The 18426-nt window shown below is 40.3% G+C and overlaps 1 protein-coding gene across 1 annotated transcript in view; it reads right to left on the reverse strand.

Annotated features, from left to right (window-relative positions):
* The window catches only part of SLC35F1 (solute carrier family 35 member F1), a 254971-nt gene that overhangs the window by 107525 nt on the left and 129020 nt on the right, over positions 1-18426 (reverse strand). Inside the window, exon 2 of the mRNA XM_054195079.1 lies at positions 5875-6050. Within this exon, the coding sequence (XP_054051054.1) occupies positions 5875-6050 (176 nt within the window). The remainder of the gene's footprint in view (positions 1-5874; positions 6051-18426) is intronic.

Consider the following 18426-nt stretch of genomic DNA (forward strand, 5'->3'; position numbering starts at 1 on the left):
ATATGAAAAGGGCTCTTCAAAAGCCCAGACAAAAGGATTGTTTGGCTGACCATTTTCATAATAAACATATCCCACACAGTTTGGCATCCCTAATTAGAAGCCCAGAGTAATTAGGAGAAAGTGCACGGCAGACTGCAAAGCGCAACGCAGCAGGGAGACTCTGCAGTGCTGCTATGAGAATACCAAAGACCTGAAGGTCATTATTTTTCACTGGTCCCAAGCCATGCTCTCTGCCATGTTCCATTTTTGCAACCCAGGGTTAGCCCAGCCCCTTGCAGCGGGAGGGACAGGAGGAGCCGGGCCAGCTGGACGTGCCTTCCCCCGTGGTTTAAGGGGAACGCCATCACTCTTTGTGACGTCTGCCATGCGTTCACACGCCAGGGTGTGGGCTGGGTCATCACCTCGACGGATCAAGGATGACTTCTGTTGCAGGCAGAGAGGACCATAAAGCTGCTTGGTTGCAGCATGTGCAGGTTTTGTTCAACACTGGAGGGATAACCGAGCTCTTTGTTCTACAGCAGAGCTACGAGCATACTCGGAAACCGAACAATGATGAAATGCATCTTTTCTGATCAAAATCACTCCCTGTCATCCTCAGTGAACAGAAAGTCCCATATTTCTGAAGGCTTCTCATTGCGAATGCTGATGGGATCGATGCCAGGAGATGTCCAGGAGACATTTCATCTCAATGGTACAACACATATTGCCCAAAGTACATTATATCTAATATAGTTTGATCAGCTTAAATCATGTAATCTCTTTGTTTCCCAGGCATGTTCCTATGGGCAGTTGACAAAAAAAGGTGTTCTATCGAAGATATTCTGCTACGTCTACCTAAGTTAAGTGCATGGTACTAGTGTTGTAATACAACATTGCTAGTGGAATGAAACTGAGTTAAAAAAAAAGAGACGTTTACCCTTTCTATCATTCAATAAATAGCTGTCAATCACTGCAGTAAAACAGAGCAACTCTTATATAGTGCTCTACTTTCCTTCAAGTAGCCTATTTCAGTCCATTCTGGGGAAGTAGGAAGGATGTTGGCGGGGAGGGGGGAGTTCATATATTTAAATAGAGATATATATTTGAATAGCAGATAAACCAGGAATTTACATATGACTGAGACACTAATGTCATAAACCAATTCTAGATAGGAATGCATAAAAAATTATATTCCAGTAACAGGACTGCAGTCCTTAATAGTCTCACAGGACTCTCTGCCTGACTCAGGGGCACAGATCACATCTGATTATATGTCAAATCTAAGACATTACAGTTACTCTAGGGAAAACCATATTTCCATTGACATATGCTATAACCTCATCGCTTAGCCTAGAAGCAGAATTCATCCAGACATACACAGATTCATAAAACCTTTTCTGAACTAACAAATTATTGCCAGCCCTCAGTAACGGTGGGCTGGCTGATGGAAAATGCTCAGTAACTTGTTGCACTAAAATGAAAGGAACAGCTTGCAGTATGGAGCGCTACTCACACAGAATCTGGCCCTTAAGGTTTTATGGTTCCCTTCTGTTCAAAAGACATCTCTACTGCTCCCTCACTGCTTGTTTTCCAGAATAACAAAAAAATAGCAGCTTCATATTTTTTCTTTTTTAATGATGTCTGGTAGATGCGTTGTTTTCATTTGTAGCATATGTGAGGTGGCTTTTAGAAGTAATTTATTTTTGGTGGCAAGCGGATGATGCTTGCACCCATGTTGACTGTTAGTAATTAACACCTTCTGGTCCACTATGGACAATTTCCCACTTACTGCTTTTTAAGGTGTTAAAACTAATCTCCACCAGCTCTATATCCCCTCGCTCCATTTCACTGATAGGAGGCTTTTCTTCCTGATAGCCAAGGCTTTTCTTTTCCTGAATTAATCATAACACAAAACCCAAAGGAGTATCTGTAAGTGTCCTGACAAAATTTTGTTAAGCACAAGCCTCTGTTGGCGAGGGAAACTGAGCTGAGATAATATGTGTTAAAACCTTCTTCTCAACTCAGAGGTGTTACCATGGACAAATACAGGTTTTGGCTGTGAAAACAACAGGCCTGAGAGGAAGTTACCTCAAGAGAAAGAACTAAGGAGGTCTTTATTACCTATTAAATGTTTGCCATATCAGCCACATAAAACATAATGACATTCATTGCTTTATAATGCTGCATTAGTGACATTAATTTTATAGCATTGTTCTCATACAAAGAAAACTCCTAAATAATTATATTTGTACCTCAGCAGTGGTGCATTAATGAGCATTGGAATGGAAGCACTAGTGGCTATGTACTTGTGGGTAAGTGGGTACTGGCATCTGTGTATGCCTGAGCGAGTGCATTCATAACCATGAAGAACCTCTGCATTCACCTCTTTGGGGAAATAATACATTCACTTCAATTTACATATAACAAAAAAAAAATTAAATGAGCACAAAACCATCCAGAATAAAAGTGAGAGTTTTCTAGATACCATACTCATCTCATTTGATAGATACCATACTACTCATTTGACAGAAACTTTAATGTTCAACTGATAGAAAAGGTGGTTGGATTTTGCATTAGGAAAACCCCAATTTGGCAAAATTCTTTCCCTTTTCATGACCGCTGTCTGAATAGAATCCAAGTTGTAAGGCTCACACGAAAATCCCACAAGAACAGATCTCCTTGTAACACTTCTGTCACTCTTTATTTCTGGTCATGAGAACAAAATTGCAATAATGATGAAGAGCCTTACCTATATGGAATTGACTGCTCAAAATTGTTGAGTCCACTTGTAAAAGTGCATTCAAACTGGCTCCCTATCTAGAGCTACAGGATAAGCTTTTCCCTCTTTCTTTTTTTTTTTTTTTAAACATGGGCATGAACCTTAAAAGTGCTCAGAGATTCTGGCACCTGCAGGATTTGTGCATCTCCTACACTGTGTGATCACATGTGGATTCATTGTGAGGTGGTAGTCCTAATCTTTGCACCCACTAAAGGGCTGTGATAAAAATATTCTGGACAAAAGCCATCCGGGATCCACAATATAAAAATGTAGTGGAAGCTGCTGGTGCCCATGGACTAACTTTAGCTGCTGGACGCTGGGCGTTCACTGCACAAGGCTCTACTCAGAGGAGCTCAGGAATCAGGAGCTTTAACCATCTGCTAACGATGATTCTCAGAGACCAGTGCAAATTCTACCTTTTCAGTATCACTCAGGGAGTTTGTATGGGGCAAGAAGATGAACAATGAGGGAAGGCTAAGTCAAAGGAGATCCACAGTAAATCAAAATTTGGAAGAAGTCTCTAAGGAAAGCGGAGCTTCTTATGTCTCAGGAAATCATAGTTTTCAGTCCTACAGTGAATTAAGGGTTTTTCTGGCCACCTCAAGTGATGCCTCTTTAACCAGTACATTTCTGCAAAAAACCCAGAGACTAAGAAAGCAAGCAAAGAAAAAGACAACAGGATGCAGTTATTTTTGACTACCAGCCAACTTATGATGGTTTGATTTCTGAAGAAGAAAGAGGATAATTTAAAGAATCTTAAATCTTGCATAGAGAGTAGAACAACTGCACTTGAAAAAAAACCTTCTGATGTTCCCAACACTCAGAACAGAATCATCCCATATAAAATTAATATCATTACTATGTGATTTCCATCTGTTAATGAAGCCAGACAATTAGAGCTGCTAGAAAAACTGCCTTAGTGGAACAAACACAGATAATGAATTTGAATAAATACACAAGGAAAAAGACAATGACAGGCTCAATCACTTGACAATATTAAAAGAGTTGGCTGCGTAGCGCTATACCATTCAGCAGGAATGTTATGCTGAGTGGCTGAATCATCACTTTCATTGCTTCTGTAGCCAACTTTGTTCTGGATTTTTTTGGACCAAGCCATCTTTCTTTTTTTGACAGCTCCTTTTCCAGACTATTCCATTGGTACCCTTTATCTTGTGCTGTGGTTGTTCGTATGGTCCATATTCAACCACAGGCCCATTCAAACACCTTCCCCGACACCCCTCATTTGTCCAGAAAATATTTTTCACATATTCCTAACACTTTCCCCATTCACTTCCCAAATCTATCCTCCTGGCACAACAGATAGATCCAACAAACTCTCTGTAGTCCACTGCTACATTTTTAAACAGTGTCAGAAAATTATTTATAAAGTACAGTTTTAATACATATTTTTATATGTGTAAAACAGAGTGCTTGATAGCATTTTTGAAATGTCAACATATACCAAGTGTCAAACATTATTCTAAATAAACCCCTGTAATGCACAGCAGTATGCTGGCCCATGTATCCTCTCACAAGCTAGCATTTTCAAAAAAGTAAAATCTATTAAAAGTCATAGGGACTTGGCTTCCACAGTATCTAAATCAGTCCCGAGAAGGACATTTCTGGGACAGAACTTGTGAACATATAGACAATCCTACACTCAGAAGAATTATTTTTAAACACAGTTCTCCAGAAAGATGCTACTAATACACATTTTAAACCTTTTGCAGAGCAAAGCGTGTGGTGATGTTTCCCCCTACACAATCTGAAATACCAAGACAGCAAAACACTGCCTGAGCAATTTCTCCTTATATAAGAGCTGACATTTCCTCCACCGATTGGCCTTCATCGCTTCTGAAAAATGTCAATGGAGACAAAGGTTTATAAAACTTATGTTGTAATACATTTAAGTGCTTTGTGCTGGAGCACAGCAGTATATTTTTGACTGCTCATTTTTTGCATGGAAATGAAGCCCTTGCTGTTTTGGAACACTATAGTATTGTATCACAAGACTGTACTATGAGTGAAGAACTTAAGCTTCAGGGTTGTTCCCAAATCATTAAAAAATGTGACATCAAAGAACGACCCAAAAATATTTGTTCCTCTAAGAGAACCTCTTAAAGGATACCTCTCAGTCTGCTGATAAATGTACCATAGCCTAATGCATTTTGTAGTTCTTTTCCTCCACAGAGCCCTTCCCTTCTTATGTCAGGAGTGCCGAGTCAGGAAAGCACATGATATTTTCGCTCTTTTATTTCACTTCTAATTCACGTGTTCTGAGAAGGTGAATAAATAAAATGATTACAAAAAAAAACGAGTGGGTGAGAAATGTACTTAAACTCATTCACCTCCCACACCTCCTCTAGACATGAAATCTCAAAGAAGGGAGGAATGGGCGGGAAAGGCACAAACCCCACTATATAATACATATATAGATATATATATACTGTCAAGAGGATCATTTGATACACAGTACCAAAGCATACTATAATGGATTTCTCACTTTGGAGGTCACATTGGTTACACAGGCCCTGTCGCAAAGCAGTGGCGGGGCTGTAAAGCGGCTCTGCCCACACAGCACCCCAGAGAAACAGCACCCCAAACTCCCTCCCTTCATCTCCTACTTCCCAATGGTTAAAAACTGGCTGCTATTTTTTTCTAACAGGTGAACTATTGTATTGCCTTGATCAGCAACTAGAACTAGCAAGCTCTTCTTTGCTTGCAGCTGAGCTCTCCTTTGCCTAGGTAAGATGTAGAGCATACTAATATTTCCAAGTAAGACATGCAGTCAAATCCAAAGTGAACCCCGAGCATGTGGCTGTGGTGCCAGCAAGGCAGGTGTAAGAGGAGCATTCCCATGAAAACAGTTAGGCAGTGAAAAGTACTGATGTTTCTTTTTGCTTTGCTTTTTGTACCACTATCCTCAATGTCTACTGATTCATTCTTTGCTAATGAAGATTTATTGGGTTTTTTCAGTTCATCCAATATGTATTACTAGGTAATGTAAATACATAACAGATGTTTATGGGGTATCCATCTAAATCACATTGCTTGTTGTTCTACAAAAGCCTTTATCCTCACTGTTTTCTACAAAACAGTTTCAGAGAGGTACTTACCTTGTCTGACAGCTAGTGTTGTCGTGTAGACCAAGAATAGAAGGATATAATTGAGGAAGCTCTGAAAAACAGGTGTGTTGGCATGGAAATCTTCTGACAAATACTTGCTTGTGAGACCAATGCCACAGATAAGGAGGGAGAGTACCTGGCCAAGCGCCACAGACAGCAAGAGGTCCCTAAAAGGAAGGAGAAAAACACAGACATAAAACACTCAGCCTCCTCGCCAAGGAAGAAATGCTCATCCTCCTCCAGGACTCGTGTTCAACAGTGCAGAGACAAGGGAAGAAACACGATGTTTCAGTCAATGAGGGATCTGCTGGGTGTAGCCGACATAACGTTTCCATTATTTCTGCTCTTATCATGGGCTTAAACATTGCCCAAACACACTAGCTTTTATTCACATATTAAACAACAGCAGATGGCACATCTCTACCATTTAATTTCGCATTTCACATTTCACAAAGGATAAATGATAGTTTAAATCAACAAAAACACAGCACTGCTTCCTTCGAGCACCCTCCCTATGAGAAAAAAACAGGAGTATCATTCAGATAGAGCAGGAATCTCAGCTCTTGTAGGACTTAGTACCCACAGATAAAAAGCAGAGAAAGGATTTTATTGTGTTTCACCATCAACAAGAATTTACTGTATAACTTCCTTCCCCTCATTTCATTTCTATTTCATTGCATAAACTATTCGTTCCATCTATTGTGCAAATACAGGTATCTTTGCTTTGCTTTGTCACTGCTTACTTCCCCTTCTGTTTGGTGGGAGCAGGAGGTTCCACTTTTTCCCTTCCTGTCTCCTCCTAGTTCTTAAAAATGTGTTTTCTGGTTTGGCTTCTTCCTTTAATCTGTTTTTCTTGACTTTGATCTCCAGACTCCGCTGCGTCCCCTATTACAACGTTCCCCATTCTCTCTCCTCACAGGTCTCCGATAGTTGCTCTTTTTGTGCATGTTCTCTGTCTTCCTGTAGTTTTTTCTTCTTTACTCAAGAAACTGCTATATCTGAAAGCCCACCCTTTTACACTGTATATTATTTTTATATCCCTTCTTCAGTCTTCTCAGTGATATCCTTTTCCCTTCCAACTATCTTTATCTCTTTTACTCTTCTTGCAGAATTTATCATCCAACCGCACAGCCCAATTCAGTCCAAACAATCCTGCTTTTCCAATTTTTGTCATAGGATCTCCTCTACCCACAGCACAGGAATATGTATATTTTTAAATTACCCTTAAGAGGTTTCCCAGGTTCTTCATGTGTCAGTACTTTCATGCTGACCAGGCCGGCTCCACAGCTACACAGAAGAATGAAATGGAAAAGTGTTGGCCTGGAAGAGGAGCAAGCACAACAACTGCAAGGGAGAGCGAAAGGACATCGGAAGGCGACATTTAGTCCAAGCCCAGCCAGCTGCTGCTGTCACTGTCCCCAGCCCCCAGAAAAGAAGAGCTGTATGTCCCTGGAGGAAGCCACGAAGGAGAGGGGAAGGCGGGAGAGGAGCACGCTCTGCAATGTCTCATTAGAGCCTGATATGAGGGAAGGGGATTAGGCAATCCTAAGGGAGCAGAGGAAGGAGGGCAGCACTCTGCTCAGCTGTAACGATATTTCATGTGTGTTCTCCTCTGCCAGACAGTTAAAAAAAAATTGCTTCAAGGCTGCTTTGTTTTCCCTGACAGATTTCCCTGACCTCGGCTGTGCGTATTCGGCAGCAATGAGCATCTGTGCTCCTGCAACAACTTTCCTAGTAAACTCAAGTGTCAAATTTGTTTCCCTTTTTCTCATAAACAATCCTCCCACTAATGTGTCTCGGTGTCAGCCATGGCGTGATTCAACCAAACAGACACCGGAAGGCACAGGAGGCTGGGTAGTTACATGCAGCTAACATACCTCGCTGACAAACAGCCTGACACAGAGAGTAAGAGAACAAACTTTACAGTGCTAAACCCCGTGTTTTGACGGGAGACTGCTGGATAAGTAGCAAGTAGGGCTCCACAACTGCTGCCTCCACTTTCACGTTACTCGCTCTACTGTGAAACATAACCATGGGGAACAAACAATACTCCATGGAGATGACATCCGAGATTACAATGCGAATGTTGCCAAAACTATGGACCCTCAGCTCCTGCCATTGCCTGCAATGCTGTTGATGTGGAATAGGAAATTTGAATAGTGACTACAATTTAAATCCACATATGAATCTTGTAAACTTGTTTACAGTTCTTCATTTAGTTGGTTAGTGTTTCCTACGTCCTCTCCTGCAATGAAGTTTCACACAGGGCTGTCCTCTTGCTTACTGCAGTTTTTGGAGTTATTTCATTAGTAAATTAAGTGTTTACAAATCTGTATCTCTAAATGTGTTGCCCGCTTTACACTGGATGCAGGTGGTTATTAGCTGTTTTCTGTATCTCAGCTATGCCCATGAGCGAATGCTGTATTACATCCATTGTGGGACTGCATCTGTTCTGGAAAGAAGCATCTTGGATCCTACTTAGATTTACAGAAAACTAAATGTATCCTCACTCATGAAAGGATTTTCCCAGTAATGTATTCCTTGCTCCATATGGCAGTTAGCTGTTGGACATCACTAATCATTACATTTTTTCAGACTGGTAGGAAGTCTGATGAGGTCTTAAAAAAGGCATAACTTTTTTATCTCAGCTGTCTATATTCAGGCACGTCACCAGGCCTAACCAGGTAGTACGGACCTCTATATTAAAAATCCAACCAACAAAAAATGAAAAACCAACAGGTAATTTTTCAAGGCTGTATATGGCAACTGTAGCCCTCTGCAGAGTACATTTTGATTCTGTCATTGCCATTTAGCAATTTATAAAACACACTTTTTTTTTTATAGTTGATTCTTTGGAAAGTCATTCAACCACATCAACAAGTGGCAGTTTTCCTGAAGACTTCAAGCAGCTGTCTACAGCCTTATATATATATAGCCTATCTTCAGCTTCTATGTTTTACATTTCATAAACATACAAACAAGAAGGTAATTCAAGGTAATTCAGATTTTATGGTCTTCTTCCAAAGAAGTCATTTAGAATAGATTTCTATGTCTTCTGTCAATTACAAAATATGTCAAAAATTCCATTCACTGTTGTATTACTGAAGTCCTCAATGAAGACAAACGTAATTAGGAGTTCAGTAACAACAGACATGGACAAGAATAAGACTATGAACCTCCAAGTCTGTACATAAAGGTTGGATGTGGATCAAAGTATAATGTCTGTAGCTTGAAAAAGCCTTTAAGTAGAAATTGTCTTTTGAATAATTACAGAATGTAAAAAATGCAGAAAACTACTTTGTGGAAGACCAGTGCAAGTACTACTGTCAATGCCACTGGCTTTCAAAACAGTGACTGCATGAATGATATGGAATACGTACTGCTTGTCTCTGATTTTTGCATACATTTGTACTTTTTAATTATGTAAGAGAACTCATTCAGAAATCAAGCTGTTGTGTTCCTCCTCCATTCAGAACTTAAACATTTCACAGATTATATATGACATAGAAAGATACATCTCTTCTTTTATTATCTCGTCAGTGCAGAGTAGCATGTTGTATGTTCAAGTAGAACTAATTCAAACGTCCATGAAGTGCTCAGACTTCAAGCAAAGATGATCCATTTTATACAGTATAGTTATTCCTAAGACTCTTCATGCCCACGTTAACTCTCCTGCCATACCTAAAGATATGTCCACTACAGACATGAATGACACTAGGGGCACAGAAGAATTGGTATGCTCCCCTCCTCTCATCAGTGTAAGTTGTAACAGACACTAACCACTATCATGGAAAACAGGTGAACTGAATAAATAAGAGAAACCAAAGCACAAGATCAATAAAACGCTGATTTTTGCCTTCAGTGAAGGGAAGAGAACAACTCGTCTTTCTCCAAGCAGAAAAGTAGAAACAAATCTTCAATTACTTGTTTTAATTAGTGACAATGTCAGCAACAACAAAGAATAATACAATAACCCTAATAACCAGTGTAAGATGCCTGAATTGTACAGAAAATGCCTGATAGCATTATCTGTATTTCATTTTTTCTGGCAACAATGATAAGAGCCTTAGCTCCACAGCCTTTAATACCTGGATAAGAATAACATACCCGTTCTTTTTTAAGAAGAAGCAGTAAGCAAACATTGAAAAGAAGCTTACAACGGCTGTGGAAAACCTACTAGTTCCTTTAGACAGAGCAAAAAGCAACTCACTCACTGCTCGCACCTCTGGCACTCATTCGTACCTTTCCTAAATATCATAATTGATATGATTCAAATACTGTTGAAATATGCAACATGGCTCCTACCTGCACCATTTTTCCTGTTGGTTTTCATACCCTCCACTACTCAAAGACTGGAACAAAGGATTATTTCTTCCCTAAGTCTTTGATCTATCATGCTGGCTACACTCATTCACTGAGGAAGCAACATTCATTCATATCTTGAAGAAAAGCTGTATGGTTTGAGTGCCTTCAAACGTAGCACCAAAAAGAGTCTCACTACAGAAAGCTTTATAAAAGTGAGGTCTTCTGCCTTTCAGGGTCCAATTTCTCTTGAGTTGAGTGCTATTCTATTTCTCTACTTGTATTCTATTTAAATCAAAATAAAGCAATTCTTCAAAAAACCCATCTTCCCTCACAAAGATGAACAGCATCTACTCAAGTCAAGTTAAATCAGAGGAAGATCTTCATCTTGTCTCTCAGCTTTGATCTCATGAATGCATAGAATCATAGAATCACTTAGGTTGGAAAAGACCTTTAAGATCATTGAATCCAACCACTAAAATAACACTGCCAAGTCCACCACATCTACATGTCTTTTAAATACCTCCAGGGATGGAGACTCAACCACTTCCCTGGGCAGCCTGGTCCAACAATTGATAACCCTTTTGGTGAAGAAATTTTTCCTAATATTCAATCTAAACCTCCCCTGACACAACTTGAGGCCATTTCCTCTCATTCTGTCAACAGCCATTCACTAATACAGAGCAAAACGAAGACATTATTCTCCTGTAAACCATCAATCTAAGGCCTGCTCCTTGAATTTTTTTGCTTGAATTAAAATCCTGCATTGGAACCAATCAAATTAATTTCACTGTAGCCATACTTGCTAGTTAATCTGTCCAACACTTCCTATTGAGTCAGACGGGTATTTTGCAGTAAGAAGGTCGTCAGAATTACTCCTAAGCCTCCAGGTGTCACACTGCTAGACATGTATCTTGGGTTTTTCATGATATCCTAACAGAAATTAAACAATACTTTTTTATCGCCTCTTTAAAAGTGGAGCCAAAAGACAAAGCCTCATCTTTGCATTGGGAGACATTTAATTCTGTTTAAATGCCTGGGCTGGTAGTTGTTGTGCATCATTTTTACTTGCTCTTCCAGGCATACGGAAATTTCTGTCACTTGAGTTTCTCCTTGTTTATCAGCCGTAATAACACCATAAACTTCTGAAGGCAGAGCAGAGACATTCTCATATCAAAGAACTCTGAAGCTAGTGCTTGGTTCCTAGCACATATACACTGGCATGATATAAAGACTAAAGAGCTATCCTCAGGTTCTCTTGGAATTATTTTTCATAAAGTTAAAACATTTATCTTTGGCTGTTAGTTCATTTCCATGTCCTCCCCAGAACATTAAAACACCGCTCACAACAGAAAATCAATGCAGTGCAACATTCAGAAGAGGCCACACCATCACAGCTGCTCTATGCTGGAGAATCATGACAATGCAAAGGGCGGCCAAGTGATTTAAACATTCAGGCCTGTTTTATTCTGACACTACATCCTGTTTTAAAGCACTCTCCATGTCAGTTTTCTTTTAACTAAATTGCTTTCCCTCCTCTCTTTTGTACTTTATTTGGTCTCTTTCCACTGATAGGTCCCCACTGCCTCAGTTAAAGAGTACCTCAGAGGATAAAGAACAGAGGCTACCACTACTTTTAATCTCTAGCATGAGGTGTGTTAATTCTCCAACATGCCACAGGCTCCAGCAGACAAGAGATTAGCAGTCTGTTTCCTGAGCTGAGATTTCACTGGAGGAACGCATCTGTAAAGGCTGCTCCACAGCACTGTTAGAGCAGGCCTGCAGGCGGGACCACGCTTTCTCCATGATGGTAATGACTGCTATACAAAGTTATCGCTCCAAATGTTCCAACCGTGTATTTAAAAAAAAGAAAAAACTGATACACTTCATTTACAGACTGATTACTGCTATGCCATAGCGAAGTTGATGAAGTCTGTCACAGCACTGTGATTTTGCCAAGCTTCTCCACTTGAGTGCATTTTAGTGTGTTTCTATAAAAGCGCAAGGAAAAATAAAACAAGGTCTTAAAAACTTTACTTTGATTCCAAGTGAGCTGAAGTTATAACCCTATAGGAATCCAGTCAAATTTATTTAAAGGCTTAAAGGTGGAATCTTATCTTAAACACCTATCGATAAAAACGTTGATACATGTTAACATAGGAAACCAGGAAGGCACACATGTCAAAACCTCAAATGCTAACAGACACACACACACAAACACACACACCCCCCACACACAGAGGATGCAGCTGCTTCCACGGTGGTGCTTCCACTGTGGCCAAGTTCCTAAGTTCCCACACCACCCTGCATTTGAATAGCTGCTTAATAAGGACACGGACATTGCTTGCATATTTTGCCCCTTCGCGCTTAACACACACATTGGTAGGCAGCTTGGAAAGAATAGTGTAACAAGATTTGGTAAAACTATTTTTCAGGACAGCAACTGAGCTGTCATTGAAAGCTAAAGCTGCAGATTTTCTAATAGGTCTTAAGCATATGAAGCCTCCTATTAGTCCTGCATTGCTCCAAAATCTAGAGATTTCAGATCTAGAGATGCATCTAGAGAACAAGATTCTTTTCTTCTCTTTTCTTATTTTCCCGTTATTCTGACATGTCTGTTACACAGGGGAGAAATTCTACAAGTTGGTACATGCAACCCTTCCCTCCTCTGCCTCTCTCAATAAGGTCAGGACTGCAGTAAGTATCTTCAATTCATGCATCAAAGCTGCTGCACGCTGCTGTAGAGCAATTTACAGAAGTAGTCACAATATTCTATAATAAAGTGTTCATAGCACTAAAGAGCAACCAAGCTCTCCCACATATATACTGATAATAACACAATTGGTACATGTACTGCGTTTATTCTATTAGTCAATTACTCCCATAGTGTATATTCTCCACGATCATTCTAGATGATGTCTCAAGAAAATATAATGGCCTTGAAGGTCTAAGCAAAAGATTTTTTTTAATATTCTAGCAAGGAAGAACAAAGCAACCTAAAATATCTTCAGCATATAGGCATCAAGCTATTGTTGAACAGTGAAATACCAAAGCCTGAATCCCAGCTAAACCCATGTGCTGCATTAGAATATGAATAACTCTAATAACAAATCAGAGAGTGAAACCCACGCAACACCAAGCCTATCCATCACTTAATTCCTACTGAGTCATTATTTTGAAATCTTCAGTTGCATTTAAATGATGGTTAGGCTTTGTACTTGATCTTGGCACAAAGGGTGAATTTTCTACACGGTGACTGGCAGAGCACCTCAAGCTCCCACTGATGCTCAGAAGAAACGCAGATTCTCTGCAGTATCTTGAGAGGATTTCCTCTTTGTTTTCCCAGTGTGAACACTTTAATCTCTTTACAAGAAGATAGCAGTGTGGACTCCACGCATCTCAAATCTACAGGCTGGTCTGAACAGCTCCAGGCCTTGACAGCCTAGGCCTCATTTTTGAAGAAAAGCCAGTAGAGAAGTAAAACGCTACGCATGAGTTTCTCATCTGTTTTCTGCTCTGTGCCTCAATTAAGCTAAAAAATACTTACTTTTTTTTTTTCAAGCAAGGCTTTGAGCCCTTTCAGGTGGGCAAAATTCATTCCTTCTTACTATGGTTAAAAGTCTGTAGGCCTTAAGCTGGGGAGAGGAGGGGAGCTCTGCGCCATCTTGCTCTCGTCACCCTCACCCTTCCCACCTCCCCAGCTCCTCACCGCCTCCTTACTCCCACTGCAGCTCTGGACCAAACCTTCCAGATATTACCTCAGCAGCGCAAAGCTCCGTACTGCATGGCATCGGCTGTATCTTCATGTTCCCAGTTATCCACGATGTTTCTGTAACAAGTCACTGACTTGGACAGGCCCCACAGGAGGGAAGTGGGGTTGTTTTTGCCTTCGGTGGCCCCAGAGAGAAGGCTGTGGCAGGCCAGGGCAGGCAGAAGAGAGTCACGGTGTGAAGCCGAAGGCTGCAGCCCATGCTGCGTCCCAGAGGAGCAAGGAAGGGACAGCCAGACCTGGCCACACGGCTGGTGCTTCCCAAGAGCTGGAGGATTATAGAATCATAGAATGGTTGGGGTTGGAAGGTCATCTTAAAGATCATCTATTTCCAACCCCACTTCCATGGGCAGGGACACCTCCCACAGGTTGCTCAAAGCCTCATCCAGCCTGGTCTTGAAGCCCCGGCAGTCACCACGTTGACTGGAAGGACACGCTGGGCAAGGAGGGAGCTGTGCATGTTTCTTATCCTTCACCTTTTGGCTTTCCCAGTTGCTCTGAGGTTTTTCTATTTAAAGCACTAAGGTTCTAATTTCTATTCAAATACAACTGGGCTTGAATTTAAGAGCCTTTTGGGAAGCTCACTAAAATTCAAGGTCTAGCTACTTTGGCCCCAAAGCTGTGGCTGACTCAGGTTCCGCTGCTTTTAAGTGACAGCTTGAGGGACCAGCACAGATTGCTGGCTTCGGATAAAAAGAAAGCAAATTCATATTCAGCAAGTCTTGGGAGTCTCTGGTGTGGTTTCTTAAGATGAGATCTTACCTAATACATTTCCCAGCTCCTGTGCATTGCAAATTACAGCAATTCTTGAAAATGGGTTTCATTTATGATAAGCTTTTACCCCCAACTTCACACACACAGCCCCCCCCCACATGCTCCACAAATACATGTGGTTTACAATTCTTTAATAACAAAGGAACTGGAATTTTTTTAAGACTATTCTTACACAGACAAAACTTACCCCTGCACTTAATATTTAGCAATATATTGCTGAAACAATCTGTTGCACTGACTCTAAGTGCAAAGAAGGCACTTCTATTTTTTTATTATTTTTTTTAATAAGAAATACATTAAAAATAGCAAAGTGTAGTGACATAATTTCCATGCTACTATCTTGATGGACTCCAGTCATTACAGGCGAATTAGAGGCTGGGGGGTGGGGGGGTGTTGGTGCAACTTGTTAATAGACAGCTTCATCCTCCCAGTGAGGCAACCAAGCAAAAAATGAAAGTTTATCCTAAAAACATGCTTAACTTTTGAAACAGCCAGCTGCCTTCCAGTCAGCAATTTCCTAGTGCTTTTTCAGCTACAAATCACAGGACTTGGAGCACCACAGCCTTTTTCTCTTTAAGAATGAAGGTCTCACCTTATACAGTTCTTGGCGAGTTCCCAGTCTAGGGAGCACTGGATAGACTGAAAATTTTCAAATTCAAAAAATATTTCAACCTTTCTGATGCAATCAAAAATATAATTATAGATGACCATGCAATAAAAGAATTGCATTTCAGATTATTTTGGCCAAATAAACTGACCGAAGCTAGTTGCAGCCCATAAATTTTTATAAATTGTCACTGTCTACCCAAGTATGACTAGAGAAATTAAGACTCCTAGATCTAAAGATCTGATCTAAATTGGAATAATAAATGACAGAATTAACTTTCCACATGAGAGCTTACAAAACTAGTTACAAACACTAATTGAGGAATATGGTACTTTTAAACAAGTAACTCCTCTTCCATAATTTTCCAGAAATTAATTTAAAAAGTAAGATTTCCAGTCTTAGGAATAGAATAAGGGATTCAAGTAAGGATGAAGTGTGAGCCGTAATTTCTCAGGCCAGAACTCCATATGAAATATGACAGCTGCTGAAAATATTACATTTTAGCCTATGAAAGCCAGGCAGTCATTGGGCTGCTGATCACCATTATTTTTATAATTCAAGAATAAAGCACACAGATAGATGTCTTTTTAAGAGATAGATACTTTTTCTTACTCTGTTCCAAATGCACCAGTTTGAGCTTTCAGCTGTTGGAAGAAACTGGGACATGGAAGGACTGATGGCTCTCTGTCTCTTGGAGAAAATGAAGTTCTCTGTCAAATTTCATTAGTTCATCTCACTTGCAGTGGTTTTTATGCCTGAGGCTCAGGACATTATAAATACAGTGATGAATATCTTTAGATAATATGAGAAACATTTTTAAAAGTTCCAGTTCAGGTAAGATGGTCATTAGCTCCCGGTTTTCTCAGAGAAGCTGAGAGCCTACAGTAGTAGACCTGGATGATCCCCAGTATCAAGAAAAATAGCTCACTAGTGCCCTAAGAAGTACAACATCACTTCTTATTGCTCTCTTGCCATTACTGTACAGCGCTAATACAGTTTAAACTGATGGAGGTTTATGGACTAAGTCTTACAGCTATTGAGAGACAGTTGATAAAGAAGGAGGTGAAAAGCATTACAGCTCCTGCTATGTCCCTGCCACTGATAAGCCAATCTTGATTGAACGCTCTGATGGAAAATAAGTTTAAATGACTCGAGATTCCTCAACTGATAGATGCTACTGTAACTTAATTCAGTGTTGTCAGAAACAAGAAGTATGGGCTTGGAAAATTAGGTAGAGTTCCTAGAAAATGGTATGTATGTGAGTCAGTATGATAGTATGATGGATGATTTCAGATTTTTCCTGATGCTCCTGAAAATTGCAAAAGTTGTTCCTGAATTTCTGTCCCCGTAAACTGCATACTCTAAGTGTGTGCACTTCTGAGTACTGGCTGTGCATCCACAATTAGGCACCTAAAGCAATTAGAGTTTATTTGTTTCTCCAATAAAATTAGAGGTTAAAAAAGCAACAGATATGCATATGGGAAGTGCAAAGGTGCATCTATGAAGATTGCGGCTGGCTTTTGGAGAACTAAAACTACTAGTTCAATTATTAGAAGATGTAGAATTTTTTTCTTTTTTTTTTAATATATCAGTATATCTGCAAAATACAGATATTAAATAAAATGACTACAAAGTATTTCATATCTAATGTAAAAGTTTAATTTAAAAATCAAATTGATCTGCCTGGATTTTACAAAATCTTTTGCTTGGATAAAACTAACTATATGTAATGCTTCAGAACACAACTATTACTTTTTTTTTATTTGCAATTTTTCTGAAAATTATCAGTGATGTTTTCAATAACATTGAAAGTCAGAAGAACTGAAAAATCCCTGCTTCAGTGGGCCACATTTTCTCCCCAAGTAGGCACGTGCAATTCCTATAAATGTGAATCTTTTTTACAGTAAATTCCAACTATTGTCTACATGCTTAGAACACGTAAAAGAATCTTAAGAAAAGTGTCCTTAAATTGGCCCTGGTACAGAAAAACAAAGGATATCCACATTAGCATTTCACTGAGGAGGGCACTAAGCTGCTGTGCACTTTCCCAAATCTCCAGCTGCTTCAAAGGAGAGATGCTCATGTGCCTGTGGCTCATTCTGACTTCAACTCTTCAAGGCCCTGACCTTCTTTCACTGTTTCCCACGTGTGGGTTCCCACCACTGCCTCAATCTTCAGCCCCTCAAGCAGGAGTAATGCTCAAAGTTGCTTGCTCATGGATATTATGAGAAAACCAAGGACATTAAAATTTTATGCACTTTTTTCCCAACCATTCTTCAATGCACAGAGGCCAGGATTTTCCCCTTTTGAGTGAGTGCCTTTCTCTAGCTTCTTCTTGCCTGCATAATTAGTTTCATGGTAGCACAATTTCATGGAGGAGGAACAGAAAACACCCCCATCAGACCTACCTCTAATCTGGTGGTTAATACTCAGAACGAGACCACAGAAGCTACTTAGGCAAACAATTTAAGGGTTCATCTGTTTCACAGAGCAGAGTACCACCTTCTGGAAGAGAAGATTGTGCTCCACCTCCAGAGGAACCTCAGAGGAACAGATGAAGAGTCAGTTCCTGGTTTAGGTAGGTAACTACCCCAGGATTGCCCTGGTTTAGGTAGGTAACTACCCCAGGATTGCAGCAATGAGGAATTTCAGTAGGCTACGCCCTTCCTGGTCCATCTGGTTTCCCTTAATAGGGAATTACAGTGCTTAACGCAGGCTTACAAATTCTGCTGCAAGAGTTAGTACACAAAAATTACGATAACAAAGTTCAACATCACCACCTCCACATCCCTCTGCAGATCTGGGCAAAGTCAATACTTTAGGGATGGGGGTGATTTTGAGTGCCCTGTTTACAGGGCTTGAAAGCTGTTGAGTTTGCTTCTATGTCTGCGACTGGTCCTTTCTCAAAACAAGGTCCCTCTAAGGCTTTTCAAGTTGGGTGACTAAAACTCATGCAGCAATAATCCGTGGTTGCTTCCACAGGTCCTCTCTGCCCTTCCACTTCTGCAATACCACGGGTCTGCAGGAAAGGAAGCACTCGGTGAAAGGGACCCCTGCAAAGCCAGACTCCTCAAAGGGACGTAGAGTGCAG

This window comes from Rissa tridactyla, chromosome 3, assembly GCF_028500815.1.
Source record: "Rissa tridactyla isolate bRisTri1 chromosome 3, bRisTri1.patW.cur.20221130, whole genome shotgun sequence".
In the NCBI taxonomy this organism is placed as follows: Eukaryota; Metazoa; Chordata; class Aves; order Charadriiformes; family Laridae; genus Rissa; species Rissa tridactyla.